This window comes from Rhinopithecus bieti, unplaced genomic scaffold (genome assembly GCF_001698545.2).
Source record: "Rhinopithecus bieti isolate Rb0 unplaced genomic scaffold, ASM169854v2 scaffold_23276, whole genome shotgun sequence".
NCBI lineage: Eukaryota > Metazoa > Chordata > Mammalia > Primates > Cercopithecidae > Rhinopithecus > Rhinopithecus bieti.
Genome location: NW_016810868.1, coordinates 1,492,529 through 1,515,880, shown reverse-complemented (window position 1 = coordinate 1,515,880; position 23,352 = coordinate 1,492,529). Strand labels below are relative to the sequence as shown.

At 59.2% G+C, this 23,352-nt stretch overlaps 1 protein-coding gene and 1 long non-coding RNA gene across 5 annotated transcripts; one reads left to right on the top strand and one right to left on the bottom strand.

Moving 5' to 3' along the window:
• Window positions 1-6: 6 nt before the first annotated feature.
• On the top strand, window positions 7-11,292 carry DIPK1B (divergent protein kinase domain 1B). 2 transcript variants are annotated; one of them, XM_017893167.1, is made up of 5 exons: window positions 7-96; window positions 5,024-5,158; window positions 9,195-9,302; window positions 9,399-9,575; window positions 10,214-11,292. In XM_017893167.1, exons 1-5 carry the CDS (start codon window positions 34-36, stop codon window positions 11,024-11,026), a joined length of 1,296 nt encoding a protein of 431 aa, XP_017748656.1. In that variant the 5' UTR covers window positions 7-33; the 3' UTR covers window positions 11,027-11,292. The 2 variants fall into 2 exon arrangements, with proteins under 2 accessions (XP_017748656.1, XP_017748655.1); XM_017893166.1 differs by lacking the exon at window positions 7-96 and adding an exon at window positions 1,657-1,811.
• A 95-nt stretch (window positions 11,293-11,387) lies between these two features.
• On the bottom strand, window positions 11,388-15,565 carry LOC108542915 (uncharacterized). 3 transcript variants are annotated; one of them, XR_001889403.1, is made up of 5 exons: window positions 15,245-15,565; window positions 14,397-14,437; window positions 13,677-13,761; window positions 12,245-12,299; window positions 11,388-11,864 (listed from the first exon to the last, which is right to left on the bottom strand). It is a non-coding gene; the product is annotated as an uncharacterized LOC108542915 (long non-coding RNA). The 3 variants fall into 3 exon arrangements; XR_001889402.1 differs by having other exon boundaries at window positions 11,388-11,824; window positions 15,245-15,564; XR_001889401.1 differs by having other exon boundaries at window positions 11,837-12,299; window positions 15,245-15,559.
• Window positions 15,566-23,352: the final 7,787 nt, after the last annotated feature.

Sequence of the window (23,352 nt, the reverse complement as noted above, 5' to 3'; positions counted from 1 at the left end):
GCGGGGCCCGCGCAGCCCCGGCCGGGGGCCACCATGCGGCGGCTGCGGCGCCTGGCGCACCTGGTGCTCTTCTGCCCCTTCTCCAAGGGCCTGCAGGTAAGCGCGGTGCGCGCCCGCCGCCCCCGGCCGCCCCTGCTCGGGGAGGCCAAGCTCCAGCCCCGGAGTGGGCCGAGCGCGGAGCGGGGCCCCGGGTTCAGACACGAGGGGTTCATGAGCCCCGGCTGGGCAGGGGGGAGGGGGCGAGTGGCTCGGGAAGGACGGGACGCTGGGCGAGGGGCGGTGGCGGCGACAGGAGAGTCGGGCGGGGGATGCTGCGGCCTAGAGGCCCCCCGCCCCGCCCTGCAGGCGGTCCCTGCCCCCCAGGCCCAGAAACCACACAAAAGTCCTTTCCTCTTTTCTTCCATTAAAAAATAAGGTGTGTTATTCTGCAGTAGAAAACTTGGGACACACAGAAACGCCCTGGCAAGGACATGACCTCCCTGTCCCCCGCCCCTTCATCCCATCAGCCAGCCATAGCGCAGGGACCCTGCCCTGACCCCGGGATGACCTTGAACAAGTCACCGTCTCCTCCAGGGGTTTTGCCGGGTCCACATGGGAGACCCGGGCTGCCTTGGGTTCCGGCTGCCAGGCGCCCTTTCACCTTCTGCTTTGGGGAGATGCAGGCCAGGCCCATCAGGCTCCAGTCATCCAGGGCCCAGCCTCTTGACGGGATGCCTTCCCAGACCCTCGAGGACCCCAGGCATCTGCCAGAGGAGCCAGTCCTGGTCAGATCTGCCTGTACCTCCCTGGTCCCCGCAGGGTAGTCCCGGGTCAGCAGGAGGAACCCTGCCAGGGTCCTGCCTGAGCTCAGGGCCTGGCTGGCTTCAGCTCCCCTTCTGGGAAGAGTGTATGGAACCCAGCAACTCACAGATTGCAGCGAGACCCTCTGTGCCCACCTGGGGTTTCAGGGTGTGGTGGTCCCGGCTCAGCCTTGGGGCAGGGTGAGAGCTAAGGGGACCACCCTTAGCTGAGGACCACCCCAGTCGCTGGGAGGTGGGGTGCACAGTGGTCCCCTCCCAGGAGGAAGGGCCTCAACCAGCGGCTGCAGAAGAGATGCTGATGCTTGGAGCTCCGCCCAGGAATGGCAGGAGAGGGGTGTTGGCTGTTCCCAGGGTGGCTGGCTCGGGGCCAGAGCCCTGGTCGGAGTCCAGCCTGCCCCTCTAGTGGCCTCAGTTTCCTGGCCTTGTGAACTGCCTTTCTGGGTCAGTGTTGTGGGGCTCCCGGCCCATGGTCTGAACCTGCTGGGCTGAGGACCACTGTGCTGTTCCATCCCGTGCGTGACCCTCCCCACCCTCCAAGTGGCTACACTGGCAGCTGGTCCCCACCTGCCCCTGCAAAGCCCCAGCCCAGGTCCTGGATGGTGGGGCCACCTCCACACTCAAGCTTTGCCCATCCCTCTGTGCCAGGCCCAGGAGCCAGGGTGGGCCAGGGAGCACTATGGGGGCCTTGCAGAGCAGCTGCTTGGGATCCCAGGACCCACAGCGGGGTCAGGGATGGCAGCTGGGGAAGATCAAGACCCGGGGGAGAGCTGGGCAAGGTGGCTCATGCCTGTAATGCCAAGAACTTGGGAGGCTTGGTGGGAGGGTCACTTGAAGCTGGAAGTTCGAGGCTGCAGTGAGCTGTGACTGGACCACTGCACTCCAGCCTGGGCAACACAGCAAGACCTTGTCTCAAGAGAACAACAACAAAAGACCTGGTGGATGAACCAGAGCTGGCCAGGCGGAAAGAGGCCCTGGCCCAAGCCCAGGCAGGGCTCTGGGGAGCAGAACTGGGTAAGTCCCTAGCTTGGTGTCACTGTCCCCAGCTGGGGTCAGCCCTGGGCCCAGCACCAGCTGCAGCCTCCCTCCTCCTGGCTGTCCTCCGAGGCTCCGCCCATGCTGGGCCTCCCTGCCTGGCCCTGCTTCGGGATCGTTCACCCCAGACGGAGCTGTCCGACCTTATCCTGCCAGAACAACACCCACCCCCCATTGTTTCTCTGCTTTCCTGTTTTTCATCTTGAGCAAGTCTGCCGGAAACAGATTCAGTGCCCAGGACAAGTGGTCTGAGGGGTCGAGACCAACCTGGGCCTGGAGGGCTCCCCCCACCGGAGCCATGCCCTCTGCTCCAGGCCCCCCAGGACCCCACTGCTACTGGAGCTCTGGGCCCTTCCCCAGCTGCTGGGGGTCCTCCCTCTGTAGCCCTGCCTGGGGCAGCCATCAGTGAGTGGATGCCAGGGAAGCAGGAGGCCAGGGCCCACCCCTCCTGAAAGAACCAGAAAAATGACCTCAGTTGCCTGGACTGTGCCTTGTCCTCGTTGAGGAGCTGGTGACCCCATTTCAGGGAGGAGTCCCCTGCTCACGGCCTGAGCAGGGCTGCTGACCACGACCTCTGACAGGGGCTCTGACTTGGGCAGGTGGGTGTGTGGCCAGGCGCTGCCAGGAGGAGGATGTGACCAGTGCGTAGCCTCTCCCTGGCCGCAGGTGGACAGGAGGCCACAGGAGTGCTTGGAGCCAGCGGTGGGGCCTCTCTGAGGGGAAGCTGACCCCCAAGCCTGGGCCCTTCACCCTTCAGCTGCAGGTCAGGGATGTCTGAGCCCCTGTGTAGGGCAAGGCCCCTCTGCTGGCCACTCCTGGACAGTGCCTGAGAGGCCTGAAATTTGCTAGGAGGCTGGGGAGAGGGAAGGCGGCACGCAGCTGTCCCTGGCTGTCACCCTTGGAAGCCCAGCTTGGAGGCCTGGATGGGGATGGATCACCCAGCAGCCTGAGCCTGCACTCTAGAGCCCGTGCCTGAGCCTCCTGGTGCCAGCAGGGAAACCAAGGCAGAGGGGCTAAGGATGGCAGAGTGACCTGGAGCCCTCCCAAAAAGCTGGTTCCCAGACATCTGGGTCAGAGTTTTAGGCAGAGGCCAGAGGCTGCATGATTACTTTTTTTTTTTTTTTTTTTTTTTTTTTTGAGATGGAGTCTTGCTCTGTCACCGAGGCTGGGGTGCGGTGGCGCGATCTCCGCTCACTGCAAGCTCCGCCTCTTGGGTTCAAGCGATTCTCCTGCCTCAGCCTCCCAAGTAGCTGGGATTACAGGCATGCCCCACCACGCCTAGCTAATTTTGTATTTTTAGTAGAGATGGCGTTTCTCCATGTTGGTCAGGCTGGTCTCGAACTCCTGACCTCAGGTTGTCTGCCCACCTCGGCCTCCCAAAGTGCTGGGATTACAGGTGTGAGCCACCGTGCCTGGCCTTAATTTTTAACTGTGGTAAAATACATATAGCATAAAATGTATCATCTTAACCCTGTTTAAGTGCACAGTTTAATGGCACCAAATAAAAGACTCTCTTTATGCAGCCGTCACCTCCCTCCATCCACAGAGCTCTCCAATTTCCCAAACTGAAGCTCTGTCCGCATCAAACACACACTCCCAGTCACGTCCCAGCCCGCAGCTCCCTCCACTCTCCTTCCTGTCTCTATGGTTTTGGCGACTCTGGGGACCTCGTGTAAGTGGGTCCTGCAGGATTCGTGCTTTGGTGAGGGGCTCGTTTCACTGAGCCGCTTGTCCTGGTATTCCTCCCTGCTGGGTGAAAGTCAGGATGTCCTTCTTTCTCAGAGCGCAGTCACTCCGCAGTGTGGATAGGATAGACATAGCTGCTCTTCCATCCCCTGGCTGTGAACTCAAGGACTGCCCACCACTGGGCTGTTGTGAACATCAGTGTCTGAGTCTGCGTCTTTTTTTTTGGGGGGGGGGGCAGTGTCTCGCTTTGTCACCCAGGCTGGAGTGTAGTGTGCGGTCACAGCTCACTGCAGCTTCAACCTCCCAGGTTCAGTCAATCCTCCAGCCTCAGCCTCCCAAGTAGCTGGGACTACAGGCGTGAGTCACCACGCCCGGCTAATTTCTGTATTTTTAGTAGAGATGGGGTTTTGCCGTGTTGCCCAGGCTGGTCTCGAACTGCTGAGCTCAAGCAAGCCACCCACCTCAGCCTCCCAAAAAGCTGGATTACAGACAGGGTGAGCCACTGCACCTAGCTAATGTTTGTATTTTTGTAGAGGCAGGGTTTCACTATGTTGCCCAGGATGGTCTCAAACTCCTGGGCTCAAGCAATCCGCCCACCTCAACCTCCCAGAGTGCTGGGTTTACAGGGTGAGCCACCACGCCTGGCCCACCTGCGTCTCTTAAAGGCTTCCAGGATGTGGCTGCGTTGGGCTCCTGGGGTCCCGTTCTCCAAACCTGGTTCCCTTTGCAGGCCTGGTCCGGCCGGAACTTCCTACCAATCTCCATTACAGTGGGAAAAATAGGGGCAGTGTCACGCGCGGTGGGCGCGCTCACCTTGTGCGGAGGTGATGATGTTATGAAATGAGGTCAGGATAGGAAAGCTTTGTAAGAAATAGCTTCATTCGGCCAGTCGCGGTGGCTCACACCTGTAATCCCAGCACTTTGGGAGGCCGAGGCAAGTGGATTACCTGAGGTCAGGAGTTCAAGACCAGCCTGGCCAACATGGTGAAACCCCGTCTCTACTGAAAATAAAAATTAGCCGGGTGCAGTGGTGCATGCCTGTAATCCCAGCTACTCGGGAGGCTGAGGCAGGAGAATCACTTGAACCCGGGAGGCAGAGGTTGCAGTGAGAGGAGATCGCGCCACTGCACTCCAGCATGGGGTACAGAGTCAGACTCCCTCTCAGAAAAAAAAAATCTTCATTCAGCAGAGGAAAGAATTGGCCACCCCGTAGTCCCCTGCTTTTGACATTTATTTGTACCTGCCCATAACACTGAAAGTCTGGGCAGCGCCTGCCCCCACCTCCAGCCCCTGCAGCCCGTTAAGTGACCCAGGAGAGGCAGAGCCAGGAGCGGGTATCGCTGAGCTGGGGTGATTCTAGAAGATCGGGACACCAGTGGGCCAAGGAGATGGCAGGGGAAGGCTGGGGTGGATCCAGAGGCCCTTCCCGTGGGAAGTGAGGTTGAGCACACCCCAAGTGTGGGTGCCCCTGAGGGCACCTCCTCATGTAGCCCCTTCCCCTACAGGGTCGGCTCCCGGGCCTCAGGGTCCGGTGCATCTTCCTGGCATGGCTAGGCATCTTTGCGGGCAGCTGGCTGGTATACGAGCACTACTCGTCCTACTCGGAGCGCTGTCGTGGCCACGTCTGCCAGGTGGTCATTGTAAGTGTTGCGTGTGTGGGCTGGGGACTGGGCTGTGCCCCTTTGCTGCCCTAGACACTGGGGCACCAGGCCCTGGAGACACCGTCCTCCCCAGATCCAGGGCTCACAAGGCATGTGGGTTTCTAGGTGGAATCTGCAAAGCTGCCTTAGACTGGGTGTGGAGGATGGGGGTCCAGGGGAGGACAGGGGAGACGTGGGGGTGGCTGCAGGGGCTCAGGAGAGAGAGAGAGGCTGGGGGCTGGGGGCAGGGCAGACTCCAGAAATGTTTGGGAGGGAGGATGTTTAGCAGGAAGCCTGGGGTGGGCAGTTGGCCTCACTGGCCGGGATAGAGACCCCATGTGGTGTCGTCATTGGCCGGGATGGAGGCCCCCACGTGATATCCTCAGTGGCCCAGGATGGAGACTCCCGTGTGCTGGCCTTAGTGGCCTTGCTAGCTCCCCTGGGACCAGTGATTCCCCGAGGCAGGTGGCAGCGTCCTCCACAGCTTCCACCTCAGGGAGACAGGGCTAAGTCCCCTGGCGTATGTGAGCATGTGTGTGTCTGGGAGCAAGCGTGTCCACATGAGTGCACACCAAGGTGACCCCCTGCTCCTCTGCACACCCTGTGACTAGCTGGGGGGGAGGTCATCCCAGCTCTGTCTTCCTGGCAAACCCTAGACTCGCCCAGAACTGGGCAAGTCCCCCACCGAATTTTGACCCCAGCCTGCCTCATGACCAGGGTTCCGATGCCTCCACTCCACTTGGGGTCAGGCCAGGGCATAGGTGGATCTGGCCTGTAGCAGCGGCCACTGTGGGTTGTCACAGGGGGATTGGGTGCAGGGAGACCCCAAGTTCGGTGTCTCCTCTGACAGATGGGGAGGGCGCCTCTCCTGGCAGCTGGGTGGTGAAGCTGCCTGACTGGGCGTGGGCAGGCCCGTTCCCCACAGAGCCATTTCTGACAAGGGCCATGTGGAAAGGCCCCAGGTGGCAGTGGAGGAGTGGGGTATGGGGTCTGGAGCTAGGAGAGCTTCTGTGCCCAGGATTTGTTTGGAACCCATGCCACCCCAGGGGAGGTCTCCAGGCTTCTGGCACCAGGCCTTGCTCACCCTTGAAGTCCAGGGCGCCTCTGAGCTCAGCAGGGCAGGAGGGTGGCACATTGGGCTCGTCCTGGGGCCATGAGTGGGGAGGGCTGTGCCCCGAGCAGATGCACCCCTGGAGCTCCTAGAAGGACGGAGGAGGTGGAGGGGCCGGACCTCCGGGCCGGGGTGTTGTGGGGAGGTGGAGAGGCTGGACCTTTGGGCCAGGGTGTTGTGGACAGGGGTGGGTGGGAGTGAGCAGAGGATTCATATGGCCGGGCAGGTTCTGTGCACCTACTGGGTGCCAACCGCAGAGGCCGCTGAGGAGCAGGAGGAGGTGCCCCCCCCCCACAAACAACAGGAAGCTGCAGTGTCAGTTTCCCAGGGTGCCCTGGCCCTTCGCCCAGCGGGGGTTTCCCTGGCTGCTGAGAGCCTTCCCAGAGGTCAGGCCAAGTTCAGCTCTCCTGAAGCCACCCCAGGGGCCATGGAGACGTCCCCTCCTTTCCAGAGGAGGCTCCCTACCCCGCCTCTTGGAGGCATTGGATGTCTCAGAGAGCCGCAGAGGCTGGCCCAGCTCACACAGCGAGGCAGCAGCAGTGTAGGGCCAGTCCCAGGTTCCACCAGGGCCATCGAGAGGCCAAGAACTGGACTGTGAGATCCCACTGAGCTCTGCTGCAGACAGGTAACAGGCTGGGCAGTGAGGGGACTGGCTGGGGACCGACGTACGGTGGGGACCCTGAGGAGGCCTCTCCCCACCCCGCTAGGTACAGGGAGGCACCCAGGACCATGGGGGCAGCTCCATCTTCCCACCCCTGGGGGACCCCGAGTCCCGGCCCCAGCGCCAGCCTGGCAGAGGGCAGCGTGGCCCACAGGCTCCTTCCCCGGCACCACTGTGTGCCAGGAGCAGGGCATCCTCCTGGGGTCTGGGGCTCCGGGCGCAGGGGGCTGGTCTGGGGACTGGAGTGGACTCCAGTAGTGAAGGGCCTGCCTACAAGGTGGAGGGTTGGACAAGTGTGCGGTTTTCCTTCATTTTTCTTTTCTGTCTTGATGAAGAGCTGGTGTTTTCTTGCTGCTGGGACAGACACTGCCTTCATGCCTCATGTGGCGGGGTCCTCAGCCTCAGCCCATCTCACTTCTGTCCCCATCCTTGGTGTGCAGAGCGGGGGGGCAGGGACCCTCCCTCTCTCCCACCCCGGAGAGCGGGGTGTTCCACAGCTCACTTCCCTGGCTCCCTCCAAGCCTGCTTGGCCAGGCTCCATGGCAACTGAGGCTGTACATCCAGGAATTCTCCCCCCAACTCCCAGAGGGGCGGGCCAGCTGCATCGTTCTGTCACCTCCCGCGGGGCGCTGGGATTCAGGGGCTGCCAGGCTCCTGGAGCTGGAGTGGGGGCTGAGGAGGGGCGGCAGCCAGCCCCAGGCCTGATTTAATTACCACTAACAGTGTTTCCCTGGGGGTCTGGCTGAGGAGGGGGCCTGTGGGACCGGGAAGGACAGGCCCGGAGTCATTGTGGGGCCCCAGGGATCCATTTTCTAAGCCTTGACAAACAGCTCTTGACAACAGAGTGCTTGAGCCTGGGCACTGGCCTCAAGCAGCTGGGAGAGGAGGTCAAGGCTGGGGCTCCGTTGCCCACTCCACACCAGGGGTACCCTTGAGGCTGTCAGCTCTGGCGGTGAGCCCTGTCCTGGCTGCACGTGGGGCAAACAGTGAGGCCGCGGCCTGTGCTCCGGCCTCAGCCTGGGGAAGGCTGGGACCGGCCGAAGATGGAGGCCAAGTCCTTGGGACAGGAGGAGACCCAAGCCTGGGAGCAGTGGAAACCCACCCGGAAGCTGCCATGCAGGTGTGGCTCTGGGCACCAGGATCGGTCCTGAGAGCCCCCATGACTGCCCAGTGGAGAATGGCTGGCAGCCCGCCCTGACGGGGAGCAGAGGGGCTGGGTGCGGCACCCTTCACGGGTTGACACCCAGCTGTTTGACCTCTGACTGGGGGCTGCTTCTCTGACAGACGCTCTGTGGCTCGTGCCTGACTCCTGTCCAGGTTCTACCAGCCTGACCATCCCTCTGGCACCAAGAGCCCATCCTTCTGTTCTTCCTGGTGTCCTGGGGAAAGCCCTACCCAGGCGGGGCAGCTCCTGGCCCTTCAGACGGAAGACGCCGTCCAGTCAGCACCACGATGGGAAACAAGTTCAGAGATGTCTCACTTACTGACCCGGGCAGGGAGGGCACCATGAGTCAGGGGGCCATCCTCCCTCCCAGCGTCACCCGAGGCAGGAATGAAGAGTCAGGCAGAGAGCGCGCGTGTGGCAGCTGGTGGTGTAGATAGTAGAGACTAGGGTGAATTCTAGTTCACCGGCCAATACCTGGACGGCCCAGAAAGCTGGGTCGGCTGGGCGGGATAGCTGCCTCCAGGTTCCTGCCTCTGGCCCTGGCCCGGGCTTGACACTGGGTGTGGTGTTTGTCTCATGTCCAGGCAGTGGCCTTTACTGAGCCATCCTGTTACAGGAGCCAGGGTGGTGGGGACGGGACCGGACCAGAGGGTTGGCAGGGCTGCCCCTGCAGCCAACAGCCCCATCCTGCGGCCAGCAATGGCATGGCCCAGGGCCCTGGCACTGCCTGTGAGGGGCTGGCAGCTTTCCAACTGCAGCAAGTGGAGGCCCCTGCCAGCTGGCGGGTGCTGGGCCCACAGTGTGGCGCGGGGACGGGTGTGGGCTGGAGGTGGCCCCGTCGCCAGCTCTGGCAGTTTGGGGGTCTGAGAAAAGATGGCCAAAGAACAGGGGCCCAGTGGGTGCTGGGACGGAGTGACCATGGTGATGGGTGCTTGGCCCTCCATGCCCCCTTCCCGCCCACCTGGCCCTTCCTGTGGCCTCTCCCTCCCAGGGGTCCTGGAGGAACGGGTGCAGCTGGGCTTCGGGCCTGTGGGGAGGGGCTCAATGGGGCAGGGATGTGGCTGCCCCACCCCAGCACGCCCTGCACCTGTCTCCTCAGTGTGACCAGTACCGCAAGGGGATCATCTCAGGCTCCGTCTGCCAGGACCTGTGTGAGCTGCATATGGTGGAGTGGAGGACCTGCCTCTCAGCAGCTCCGGCCCAACAGGTATGGTCATGGGCAGGGCGGGTGGGCCTGGGGCTGATATTGCCGGTGCAGCGGGAGGGGGACGTCTGCACGGAGGACCTCTATGGCCCTGTCCAGGTGTACAGTGGGCTCTGGCGGGATAAGGATGTAACCATCAAGTGTGGCATCGAGGAGACCCTCGACTCCAAGGTCCGGTCGGATGCGGCCCCCCGGCGGGAGCTGGTGCTGTTCGACAAGCCCACCCGGGGCACCTCCATCAAGGAATTCCGGGAGATGACCCTCAGCTTCCTCAAGGTCAGGTAGCTCTCCTGAGGGGCAGGGCAGGAGTCCACACCACGGTCATGTGCCCAGCAGGCGGCCCTGGCACCAACATGCTCAGCACAAAGGCGTAGATGGGCCCAAGTGGACCCCGGGCAGACCTCCTATCCCCCAGCCCCTGGGCAGGAGGCCTGCTAGGGAAGGAGCCTCTCCAGGGCTGGGGGCACCGGTGGGCTGGCAGCTGAGGTCAAGAGGAGGCTCCTGCAGTCAAGGGCCATGGGTCCAGCACGGCAGGTGCCCCAAGTGGAGACCAGGGCTTGCAGAGAGGGGCCGTTTCCTAGGGCTTCAGCCAGCGCATGCCCTCTGCCCTCTGCGGAGGGCATTCTCATCCTCAGGGAGGCTCTGAGGCTTCTCTGCTCAGGTGCCCACCCCCGAGCTCCCCAGGTGCACCCAAGGCTGCTGGGAGACGGGAGGTCTGTCTGGCAGCAGCAACACAGGCCAGGAGAGTGAGTGGGCACCTTGCTGGCTGCCTCCTCCCCCCATGTAGCTGTGGGCTGGGACCCCTAACCTGGCAGAGTGCTGGTCTGGTCGGCAGACCACCCAGGTCAAAGCCAGGTTGTGCTCCTAGACATCCAATCAACTGGCTTTTCCTTTCTCTTGGTCCCAAACGCCAGGCGAACCTGGGAGACCTGCCTTCCCTGCCAGCGCTGGTTGGCCAGGTCCTGCTCATGGCCGACTTCAACAAGGATAACCGGGTGTCCCTGGCGGAAGCCAAATCCGTGTGGGCCCTGCTGCAGCGTAACGAGTTCCTGCTGCTGCTGTCCCTGCAGGAGAAGGAGCATGCCTCCAGACTGCTGGGCTACTGCGGGGACCTCTACCTCACCGAGGGCGTGCCCCATGGTGCCTGGCACGCGGCTGCCCTGCCGCCCCTGTTGCGCCCGCTGCTGCCGCCTGCCCTGCAGGGTGCCCTCCAGCAGTGGCTGGGGCCTGCGTGGCCTTGGCGGGCCAAGATCGCCATCGGCCTGCTGGAGTTCGTAGAGGAGCTCTTCCACGGCTCCTATGGGACTTTCTACATGTGTGAGACCACACTGGCCAACGTGGGCTACACAGCCACCTACGACTTCAAGATGGCCGACCTGCAGCAGGTGGCACCTGAGGCCACCGTGCGCCGCTTCCTGCAGGGCCGCCGCTGCGAGCACAGCGCTGACTGCACCTACGGGCGCGACTGCAGGGCCCCGTGTGACAGGCTCATGCGGCAGTGCAAGGGCGACCTCATCCAGCCCAACCTGGCCAAGGTGTGTGCACTGCTACGGGGCTACCTGCTGCCTGGCGCGCCCGCCGACCTCCGCGAGGAGCTGGGCACGCAGCTGCGCACCTGCACCACGCTGAGCGGGCTGGCCAGCCAGGTGGAGGCCCATCACTCGCTGGTGCTCAGCCACCTCAAGACTCTGCTCTGGAAGAAGATCTCCAACACCAAGTACTCCTGATGGGCAGCGAGGGCCTGGCCACCCTTCCTGGAGCTGGCTGGGCGCCAGGGTCCAGCGCGCCCTCAAGGAATTCTGTCAGAAGGTATGAAATGCAACTGTTGCAAAATCACTGCCCTAAGGTTAGGGCTCTGGATTCCAACACCACAGACATGAGATCCCAGCTCAGAGCAAAGGTGGACATCCTGGCAGGAGGGCCCTCCAAGGGGGTTTGTTACTCTGAAGAATGTGATGTCAATAAACAGCTTTTATGTAATGCCCAGGGCTGAGTACCCTGAGCTCCATCGATGCTGTGCACGGGACCCTGCGCCCGCTGTGGATCCAGGCCCTCGGGTGAGCCCCTGAATCCTGGGGAGGCAGCCCTCAGGTGTTAGTACAAGGTGAGGTCTGTTCCAGAGCCCCTGCCTGCCCTTCAACCCGCACACACTTCTGAAGCCGCCAGGGCAGTTCCCCAAACACAGGGGCTTCTGCAACAGCCAATGACCAGTACCCCTAAACCTGGACCGTGACACAACAGAACAAAAAGGTGTTCTAGTAACAAAACAGATTTACGCGTTTTTTTAAAAACTGATTTTACAAAATCCAGCCATGAGATGTACAACTCATTCCCTAGAAACTTCCTTTCCAGCCCCATGCGCTCTCCCCAGCAGCCCAAGGCACCCAGCAACCGTCCCCCAGGAGAAGATCCCACCACAGCAACACCTTTCTTCAGGCCGGGCTCTGCTCCCAACATGAGTCAACACAGTCCATTCCGTTCGAGGCCAATTTATTCTCAAATTTTGCCAACACAGAAATATTGTCCTTGAAGAAATGTGCATTAAATATTTTAATTCACTTCATCCTGTATTTTAAAATAAACGTTTTCCATATAGATTTTCCCCCTTAGAGGGGAAAAAAAAATTCAGGATCTTAGGTTCCAGGCAGTTCAAAAACAGACAAGCACCCGAATACCCACCAGAATACCACAATGGCAGAACTTAAGAATCGCGCTATGAAAATGGAGGCGTGGTCCTGGCAGTGGCCCCTGGCTAGAATACACAGCACTATCCAAGCAGGGGCAGCGGGTGCCCCCATGCCAGCCTGCCCATCCCCGTAATGAAAGCAGAGCAAGAGATGCAGCTGTGGCCCTGGGGGCAGGTGGGCTTGTGGAAAACTGGGCTCTGAGGCTGCAAACACCCCGAGTGCCAGTGGTCCCAGAGGGAGCAAGGCCTGTATCTGTACCTTTATTCCAGCCAGCCTCCTGCACAGGGCTGGGCCCACATCCTGGCCTCTGCATCTGAAAAACGAACAAGGACAGTGATGCAGACCAGGGTTCTTTAACCTGGATTCACCAAATGACCTTCAGGGAACCCAATTTATGAAATCCTGAAACTTTCTTTTTTTCCACGACAGAGTCCCACTCTGTTGCCCAGGCTGGAGTGCAGTGGCAGATCTTGGCTCACTGCAACCTCTGCCTTCCGGGTTCAAGCGATTCTCCTGCCTCAGCCTCCCAAACAGCTGGGATTACAGGCTGGCGCGACCACACCTGGCTAATTTTTGTATTTTTAGTAGTGATGGGGTTTCAGGCTCAAACTCCTGACCTCAGGTGATCCACCTGCCTCGACTTCCCAAAGTGCTGGGACTACAGGCCTGAGCCACCGCACTCGGCCTCCGGAAACTATTTTAAAGTTATCTTTCTTGATGCGATCTCTTAGAAATTTAACACTGGCACTGCTGACATTTAGAGCCACATCAGGCCGGACGCGGTGGCTCAAGCCTGTAATCCCAGCACTTTGGGAGGCCGAGACGGGTGGATCACAAGGTCAGGAGATCGAGACCATCCTGGCTAACCCGGTGAAACCCCGTCTCTACTAAAAAATACAAAAAACTAGCTGGGCGAGGTGGCGGGCGCCTGTAGTCCCAGATACTCGGGAGGCTGAGGCAGGAGAATGGCATAAACCTGGGAGGCAGAGGTTGCAGTGAGCTGAGATCCGGCCACTGCACTCCAGCCTGGGCGACAGAGCGAGACTCCCCTCAAAAAAAAAAAAAAAAAAAAAAAAAAAAAGAGCCACATCACTCTTCACTGTGGGGCGTCCCAGGCATTGCAGGACGTGCGGCCGTGTCTTTGGCCTCTGTACCCCCATTCCTACCCATTCTGAGGAGAGGATTCCCGTTTCCAAATAGCCTGTTTATCCCAGCTCAACTGCTCTTAGTCAAACTTGCCCAAGGCCTCCCAGACAGACCCGCAGAATCATTTCCAGAACAAGGCCTGGGAGTGAGACACACACTCCTGGTAACCCCATGAGTGCCCGGAGCTTCAGATACACACGCACCTCATTTATACATATCTACACCTCAGGATTCTCAGCAATGTTGCTACCCCTCCCTCATGGAGCAAAGCAGGTAAGGTGTTTTCCAAAGCAAAACCCAAACGCTGCCTGATTTTGGCTAAAAGTCACGTCATGTCAGGCCATAAACCATTCTCAGTGCCCACTGGTTCCCGGGCATTGAGTGTAGAAATCGCCACTTCCTCTTTGCCCCGAGGTCACAGGCATAGCAGAGCAACTGTCTGGTGCCGACAGGTCCAGGACAGCATCTGCAGGGCAGCCGCTCACACCCACCCAGCAGCAAGGACAGGCAGGGATGGTGGGCAAGCTTCCGCCTCACTTCTTACCTTGATCAGGGCTGGTGCAGGTCAGCCTGGTCACCCTGGCCAGTGCTCACACTGGAAGTCCATCACAGGCAAAGTCACCTCCTTCCTGTGTTAAATAACAAGAATGCTTGGCAAAGCATCAAGAACACAATCAAGTGGCTGCCGTTGCTGCTATTAACTGAGACACCAGCAAACCCTTCCCCAGTCCTGTCCTGCGTGATCCTGACACGGTGTATGGCATGACCCAACGCATGCCAGACCTGACCGATCCTCTCACAGGTTCTTAAAACTCACTCCTGAAGGCAACCTCTACCTTCCCACTATCCCTTCAGACCCCTAGCGGCCAGCCTAGCCCAGAGCAAGGGTTAGAAAGCCCACTCACAAGGCCTGCCCTCTCTCTGATACCAGCGAAGGAAAATAGATGCCTGTCCATATAATAGGAGTGTCAGACTATCAAACATTCAAACGTTCACGGGGCAGAACGCTGAGCGTAGACATAGCCTCTCTAATCTCTGCCACCTAATGACACAGATGTGACATGGCAGCCACAGCTGCAACGCCTCTAGGGGCAGCGTCCTGTAGAAGATGAAATAATCCGTTTTTATTCCCCTGGAGAGACAGCTTCTAGCCACAATGTGAACACAAGACCGACTGGTCCCTCCAGTCACTGAAGATGTCGCACAGCAGGGCTTAGTTACGCTGGAGGACTGACCCTGTTCCAGCTCCAATGTACCAACTTACCCAACACCCCAAGCACATGCCGTTTCCAGTGAGCACCGGTCCTAGAGAAAAAAGAAACCCCAATTTTGTATAAATCTTGCAAACACCACAGAAGGGCATCACACTAACACTGCATTTTTTGGGAGGCCGAGGCGGGCGGATCACTTGAGGTCAGGAGTTCAAAACCAGCCTGGCCAACATGGTGAGATCCCGTCTCTACTAAAAATACAAAAAAAAAAAAAAAGTTAGCTGGCCTTGTGGCGGGCGCCTGTAATCCCAGCTACTCGGGAGGCTGAAACAGGAAAATCGCTTAAACCCAGGAGGCAGACATGGCAGTGAGTTGAGATCGCGACACTGCACTCCAGCCTGGGCTACAGAGCGAGACTCTGTATCAAAAAAAAAAAAAAAAAGGCCGCGTTCCTGGTCTCCAGGAGGGCGGATCAAAAATGATCCCTGCCACCAGAAAGTTCACTGTCACAAGGGCCATTCTAGAAAAATCCGACCCATGTTCCTCTCTCCCCTTACTCTCTGGTTAATTCGCGGGAGAGGAAGCTGGAGTTACAACACAGTGCCACGAAACGCGGGCTGCTGATCCCCTGCAGGTACCAAGGGACCAGGACCACGAGGCGGAATGCCCGCCAGACAACTGAGCAGTCCTCCTTCGGCCAGAACAGCCTCCCGCTGAGCAGCCACAGTGACACGGAAACCATCGGACGCGTGGACACTGCCTAAGAAATCCATTTTTCAAAGATGCCGACAAACATCTTCCCACAGCCTCAGCAACTCGGGAAGCAGCAGCAGGAGCGGAAGGGTCGTGGGTGAACGGGATGCTTTTCTCTAAGATCCGAATTCGCGCACCGAACTCTCACCAGGATTCTCGAAGCTTCCTGGCTGGAAACCGCGCAGGGCCGGGCAGCGCCCTCGCCACCAAGGAACACAGCAGCGGCGCCTCCTCCGGGGCCAGGACCCCATTCCGCGGCTTACGCGGCCAGGACGTCCCAGGTCAGAGCCCGCCCCCACCCCGCACCCGGAGGCCGGCAGCCGAGTCCCTTAGGCCGCGCAGCGCCCGCGGGAGCAAGAATGCAGGGCGTGGCCCGCGCAGGCGCTCGGGAAAGGGGCGGCAGGAGAATACAATCACCCGACCCACCATGGCAGCCGCCGGCGCACGCAGAGGACGAGAGAGGACGCGCCGCAGCTTTTATAGCGCGGACGGCGGCCCACAGGAGTCAATCCTCCCCGCCCAAGCGCAGCGGTCGCCCGCGCGTGCCGGCTCCCCCGCGGCCAGCCCGGTGGGCGCTGGCTCCGTGGCTGGCGGTTGGGGTGCGCGTGGGGTTCGCCACGCAGAGCTGCGGAAGCGCCTGCACCGCGACGCCCCACGGGGCCAGCAGCCGGGGCCGGGCCGTCGCCGACCCGCCGGGTGCCGGGCACGCAGCAGACACTCGCGGCTCCCCGTTTTCGCGGAGGATTCCCAGGCCGGGTCAAGAGGACGTTCCACGAGCCCGTGGGTCCCGGTGGTCCCAGCCATCCCCGGCTCCCATGACTGCCGAGCAGCGCCCGCCCGGGGCAGCGTGGGACTCCCACGACGCACCCCGTCCGTTCCCCACCAGGGCGCCTACCGGTGTCGGCCATGGGCGCGGGTACACACCAGGCGCCTAATGAGTGCTGAGGCGGGCGAGGGTCCCGGCCGGCGGGGTAACCCCAGCCAGGCCTGCCCAGCGCCCTGTCTGCGCTGTGTCCTGGGACCTCGGTCACCTCGCAGGGCGGGACACCGAGGCCTCGCGACCAAGCGACTCGCCGCGGTCGCCGGGCTGCGAACGGTGGTGCCGGGACTCGGACCAGGACGCGAACTCCAGAGCAGGGGATGACAGGCCAGAGCCGCAGGGGCCGGGAGGAAGGCCGCTCTGCTGTCCTGGGGCTGGGCAGCCTCTGCATTGCTCAGCGCAGACCGCTCTGGCCTTAAGCCTGGAGGGGACACCAGAAGATGAGGCTTCTCGCTCAGCCTGCTCTCTGCAGCCACAGGCAAAGGCCAGGAAGGCCAGGGTGCAGGAGCTGGCATAGGAGCTGGCTGCAGCTCGGGTGCTGGCTTAGAGGGGGCAGGAGCTGGTGATAAATTCAACTCAAATTTTCATTGCCTTTGCAAAGCCAGAAAACACCTCAGGGCTCCTAAGAAAAGCCCCAGCCCGGGACCCCAGGACACCTTGCAACTGGGCTGCAGCTGTGTGGTCTGATGCTCCTCCCTGTGTGGCCCCACCTGGTGTTGGGGCTGGAGCTGGCCCCAGAGCAGGCTCCAACTCCAGAGATGGTGCAGGCTGTGTCCTAGCACTGACATGGGTGTTGGAGACAAACTGGCTCTGCCCCAGGACTGACGTTCTGGAACTGCCTCTAGATGTGTTGCTGTTGCTAGTCTTTGCACTGGGAAGAGTGTCAGAGCTGGTCCTAGCTCTGGATATGGTGCTAGAGCTGGTTCTTGATTGGATTTCGCTCTAGAACTGGCAGGAACTCTGGCTCTCGTGCTGAGGCTGGTGCAGGAGCTGGTGCAGGTCTGAGATGGCTGTAGCTCTGGAGGGGCCTCTAATTCTGGTTCTGGTTGTGGAATCAGCCATGGCTTTATGTCTGGTGCCAGCTCTGGCTCTGGAGGTGGTGCTGCAGCTGGCCCTTCCTCTGAACCTGTCGCTGGCTTGAGGCCATGCAAATGGTTTTGGAGCTGGTCCTGGCTGGAGGGCGGATGGTGGAGCTGTACTGGAGCCGGCGCAGAGGTGGCTAGAGCTGTCCCTATCTCTGGGTGTGCTGCTGGAGCTGGCTCTGATCCTGGAACTAGCACCAGAGTTGTAGCTGGAGCTGGCTCTACCTTCTGAGCTGGTGCAGGAGTTGGCTGTAGCTCTGTAGCTAGTGAAAGCTCTAGCTGTGAAGAAAGGGCAAGAGACATCTCCTCCAGAGATACTGAGTCCCCTGCACCCTGACCCAGCACTTGCTCTGTGCTGGGGGGCAGATCTACCGAGCACTTACTGAAACCGGTATGCATAGCCCCAGAGCAGGCCACGACCTGCTGACCCCCAGGAGAGGACCTGAACCCCAGCAGGAGCTGCCCCGTGAAGTGGGGTACTTAGAAGGTGGAGATGTCGCATCTCCTGCCCTGGGTCACATGACAGAAGTCAGACGGTAGGTAGATGGCACTTCTGTGCAGAGGGTCAGCCCGGGCTGGGTGTGGTGGCTCACGCCTATAAGGCCAACACTTTGGGAGGCTGAGGCGGGCAGATCACCTGAGGTCAGGAGTTCGTGACCAGCCTGGCCAACATGGTGAAACCCCGTCTCTACTAAAAATACAAAAATTAGCCGGGCGTGGTGGCGCATGCCTGTAATCCCAGCTAATCGGGAGGCTGAGATGGGAGAATGGCGTGAACCCGGGAGGTGGAGTTTGCAGTGAGCCGGGATCGAGCCACTGCACTCCAGCCTGGGTGACAGAGCAAGACTCGGTCTCAAAAAAAAAAAAAGAGAAAAGAAAAAAACTCCCTGGAGAAGATGATGGTGGTGATGGCTGCACAACAATGTGAATGTACTTAATACCACTGGAGTGTGCGCTTAAAAATGGTTAGGGCAGGCCAGGCGCAGTGGCTCATGTCTGTAATCTCAGCTCTTTGGGTGGCCGAGGTGGGCGGATCACATGAGGTCAGGAGTTTGAGACCATCCTGACCAACATGGAGAAACCCCATCTCTACTAAAATTACAAAATTAGCTGGGCGTGGTGGTGCATGCCTGTAATCCCAGCTACTTGGGAGCTAAGGCAGGAGAATCACTTGAACCCGGGAGGCAGAAGTTGTGGTGAGCCGAGATCGAGCCATTGCACTCCAGCCTGGGGAACAGAGGGAGACTCTGTCTCAAAAAAAAAAAAAAAAAAAAAAAAAATTAGGGCCAGGCCGGGTGTGGTGGCTCACACCTGTAATCCCAATCCTTTGAGAGGTCAAGGTGGGCAGATTGCTTGAGGCCAGGAGTTCCAGACCAGCCTGGGCAACATGGTGAAAATTAGCCGGACAAAATTAGCCAGGCATAGTCTGTAATCCTACCTACTCAGGTGGCTGAGGTGGGAGGATTCCTTGAGCCCAGGAGTTTGAGGCTGCAGTGACCTGTGATTGTGCTACTGCACTCCACTCCAGCCTGGGTAACAGAGAGAGAACCTGTCTTAAAAAAAAAAAAAATGGTGAATTTTGTGTTTGTATGTTTTGCTGCAATAAAAAAATTAAGGACATTATTTATTTACTGCCTTAGTTTATTTGTGCTGCTATAACAAAATACCTGGGACTGGGTAAAGTATAAAGAACAGAACAGTTCTGGAGGCTGGGAGGTCTGGGAACAAGGCAAGTGTCTGGCGTCTGGTAAGGGCCTTCTTGCCCTGTCCCGTAGCATCAGAGCAGCCTAGCAGGAGGCTGGACGCTGCTTCAGAAGGGCCTTCATCCCATTCACGCAGGAGGAGACCTCATGGCCTAATCGCCTCTTCAAAGGCCCCACTTCTTGATACGTCCACACTGGCAACATCTGAATTTTGGAGAGGACACATTCAAACCACAGCACTTACCACTCAGAACAGAATAGAAGCCCACCAGGCGCGGTGGCTCACACCTGTAACCCCAGCACTTTGAGAGGCCGAGGTGGGTGGATCACCTGAGATCAGGAATTCAAGACCAGCCTGGCCAATATGGTGAAACCCCATCTTTACAAAAATACAAAAATTAGCCAGGCATGATAGCGGGTGCCTATAATCCCAGGTACGCGGGAGGCTGAGGTGGGAGAATCGCTTGAACCCGGGAGGTGGAGGTTGCAGTGAGCTGAGGTTGTGCCACTGCACTCTGGCCTGGGTGACAGAGTGAGACATCATCTCAAAAAAATTTTAAAAAGAAAAATTTAAACCCAACAAAACAGGTCTGGTGCAGTGACTCACGCCTGTAATTCCAGCACTTTGGGAGGCCGAGGCAGGTGGATCACCTGAGGTCAGGAGTTCAAGACCAGCCTGGCCAACATGGGGAAACCCCGTCTCTACTAAAAATGCAAAATCAGCCGGGCGTGGTGGCACGTGCCTGTAATCCCAGCTATGCGGAAGGCTGAGGCAGGAGAATCACTTGAACCTGGGAGGCAGAGGTTGCAGTGAGCGGAGATTGTGCCACTGCACTCCAATCCAGCCTGGGCAACAGTGAGACTCTGTCTCAAAAAAAAAAAAAAAAACTACCAACAAAAGTGACAGCAACAGACAGCCTGCAGTTCCAGAGCACCCACACTCTCTGTGACGCCTCAGAATTTCTTCCAGACTTCACAGATCACCATTCTGGATAAAACAACAAATCAACTAAACGTGGACGCCTTCCCCTCCCTGCTTTTGCTGCCTTGGTGTGAACACAGGTTCACACCAAGGTCATTACCAAGGGTTTGCATCCCCCCCAAGCTCTCCCCCCGACCACACCCCTGAGGGTTGGGACATGCTGGAATTGCTTTGTTGATCGGCACTGATGGGGAGGGCTTTGAAGGAGGCGTGTGATCATCTTCAGGTCGAGGCCTGGACGAAGCTGGCCCTGAGGCTGGAAGACATTCCTGGAGAAAATGTAGGGGCTCTTGGCCTCTACACGAAGTCCAAATAAAGTGGGCGGTGAAGTGGGCAGTGGGTGTGGGAGTGGGAAGTTGGAGGTGTCATGCCCCCGCCCCTGGTCACGTGACGGAGGTGGAAGGGGTGAGTACAAGTCAGAGTACCCAGTGGAGCCCCGCAGGGCTGCTGGCAAGTGCTCCTGGGGCTGCAGAGTGTGTGAAGCCAGGCACCCCAGGACGTTTTGGCCATGAGCAGGGATCAGGCCCCATGGGGAAGGGAGAGTGCTGGGCAGGTCTGACCCTGGCAGGGGCAGATCAGGGGAAGCTGACTGTGCAGGGCTGAACAGTGTCCCCAAAATGTCATTCCACCTGAACCTGTAACCCCAGACCGTGTGTGGAATAGTGTGTCTGGGTGCAGCGCCTCACACCTGGAGCCCCAGCACTTTGGGAAATCAAGCTGGGAGGATAGCTTGAGCCCAGGAGTTCGAGACCAGCCCAGGCAACATAGAAAGACCCTGACTCGGCCGGGCGCGGTGGCTCACGCCTGTAATCCCAGCACTTTGGGAGGCCGAGGCAGGCGGATCACAAGGTCAGGAGATCGAGACCATCCTGGCTAACACGGTGAAACCCTGTCTCTACTAAAATACAAAAGTTAGCTGGGCGTGGTGGCAGGCGCCTGTAGTCCCAGCTACTCGGGAGGCTGAGGCAGGAGAATGGCGTGAACCCAGGAGGAGGAGTTTGCAGTGAGCCGAGATCGCGCCACTGCACTCCAGCCTGGATGACAGAGCGAGAGTCTGTCTCAAAAAAAAAAAAAAAAAGAAAGAAAGAAAGACCCTGGCTCTACAAAAAATAAAAGCAAGTTGGCTGGGTGTCGTGCTGCACTCATCCCAACTACTCGGGAGGCTGAGGTAGGAGGATCACTTGAGCCCAGGAGGTCGAGGCTGGAGTGAGCCATGATTGTGCCACGGCCCGCCAGGCTGAGCAACAGAGTGAGACCCTATCTCGAAAAAACAAATCCAAAGACAAAATAAGGTCCTAGATCCAATGACTACTGAGAGGAGGAGGGCCGGCCACAGGAGACAAGGCCTCAGGAAGGCGGGGACAGCGATGGGAGAGGTACAGCCCCAGCCCCAGAACACCCAGACCTACCAGCACCACCCGCTGCTGGAAGAGACAGGAAAGAGCCTCCTTCAGCGCCTTCGGAGGAGCGCAACCCTGCAACACCCAGGTCTGGGCTTCCAAGTCCAGGCCTTTAGAACTGAGAATGAGCTTCTGATGTCCCCAGTTTGCAGTACTGGGGCATGTCAGGACCTCCCGCAGCCGGTGGCCGTTCACAGTGCAGACCTGATCAGGGGCTGCAGACACACTCAGTCTGACCCCACGGTCCACCTTGCTTTCGTCACCTGGAGGTCGGCCCTTCCTATCCAGTTCTTTGAAACTGTTAGGGCTTTTGCTTAACAGAAAGAAGAAAGATGACCCAGTCACGTGCAGTGGAAAAGCCGTCAGCCCAGACTGGTGACTCTGGGTCTTCAAACACCTTCCATGGGGCCACACAGGTGCCCAGGCCCGTGCCAGAACCTTTGGGAACTGCAAACTCTGACCAAAATTGTGGGGCTCTGGCAAGAGCCTCAGACCACTCCCTGCTTTTTTTTTTTTTTTTTTTTTTGAGACGGAGTCTCGCTCTGTCGCCCAGGCTGGAGTGCAGTGGCCGATCTCAGCTCACTGCAAGCTCCGCCTCCCGGGTTTACGCCATTCTCCTGCCTCAGCCTCCCGAGTAGCTGGGACTACAGGCGCCTGCCACCTCGCCCGGCTAGTTTTTTGTATTTTTTAGTAGAGACGGGGTTTCACCGTGTTAGCCAGGATGGTCTCGATCTCCTGACCTCGTGATCCGCCCGTCTCGGCCTCCCAAAGTGCTGGGATGACAGGCTTGAGCCACCGCGCCCGGCCTACCTGCTACTTTTTCATCCCCAACCTGGACCTCGAAGGCCCAGCGGAGTGACCATTGTAACTCCAGGACAGAACTGCACAGGGCCCTCGGGAGGTCGGGGGTGTCCAGGAACGCTGGCCAGCCCCATCGGCCTGGCCGCAGCTGTCTCTGCTGCCAACGAGCAAGGATGTCCATGGGCTGTGGGCTCACCTAGGGGTTCGTTGGTAGCAGACACACCTGTGGGCTCCCCCGGATTTTTTTTTTTTTTTTTTTTTTTTGAGGCTGAGTCTTGCTCTGTCACCCAGGCTGGAGTGTAGTATCACGCGATCTTGGCTCACTATAGCCTCCATCTCCCCGGTTCAAGGGATTCTCCTGCCTCAGGCTCCCAAGTAGCTGGGATTACAGGCACGCACCACCACACCTGGCTAATTTTTGTATTTTTAGTAAAGAGGAGGTTTCACTATGTTGGCCAGGCTGGTCTCGAATTCCTGACCTCAGGTGATCCACCTACCTGTGCCTTCCTCCCAAAGTGCTGGGATTACAGGCGTGAGCCACCACATCCAGCCTCCTCTGGATACTTGTTCTCATTTTCCTCCAGAAAGAACCCTGGCCGTGCTGCCGCCTCTGAAATGGGGGTCAGGGAAATGCTGGTGTTCAGGAAGCAGCTGAGGCTATGGTGTCTCTGAGGCTCACTCCAGGGCCATGGAGTGGACCTAACCCACAGGGCTGTGTGTGATGAGAGGGCGTCATAGACCGCACTGGCTCTGCAGAGGGTGGCGGCTGGCACCCACAGAACCTCAAGCAACTCTGACCCACCAGCTGGCACGCCGTGGAGGGAGGTGCACTGGTGCGGGTGGTGTGTGTGCGTCTAACCTTGCCTGCTGTCCCTCTCTCTCTGCCCGTGGGACCCCAAGTGGCCCCTCTCCCCATTCTCCCGGCTCCTTCCCTTCTTCCTTCTTCTCCTCCCCACTGACAGGATTGAGTTGTGGCAATGGCAGCTTCCCTGTGCCCAGGGAAGGGAGGGAGCAGAGCCGGAGGCCCTGGGACAGAGCAATTGCCCTCACCCTGGTGAATGGGCTGTTCAGAGGCCCACACTCGGGGTTCTCGAGGCTGGACGGCAGTTTGGGGCTCCCACTTAGCTCACGTCCTGCCTCTGCAGCTCGCCGGCATGAGGGAGCAGAGATATCGGAGGGGGGCTGGGGGCCTGGGCTTACCTCTCCATGACTGTGCCTTGGCCTGGGATTCTGGAAGAGATGGTCACATCTCTGCCACTCTTTAATGTTTATTGAGACCGTGTCTGCTCTGTAACCCAGGCTGGAGTACAGTGGTGTGATCTTGGCTCACTGCAACCTCTGCCTCCTGGGTTCAGGCAATTTTCCTGCCTCAGCCTCCTGAATAGGTGGGATTACAGGCGTGTGCCACCACGCCTGGCTAATTTTTTAGTTTTTTTTTTTTTTTTTTCTTTTTTGGAGATGGAGTCTC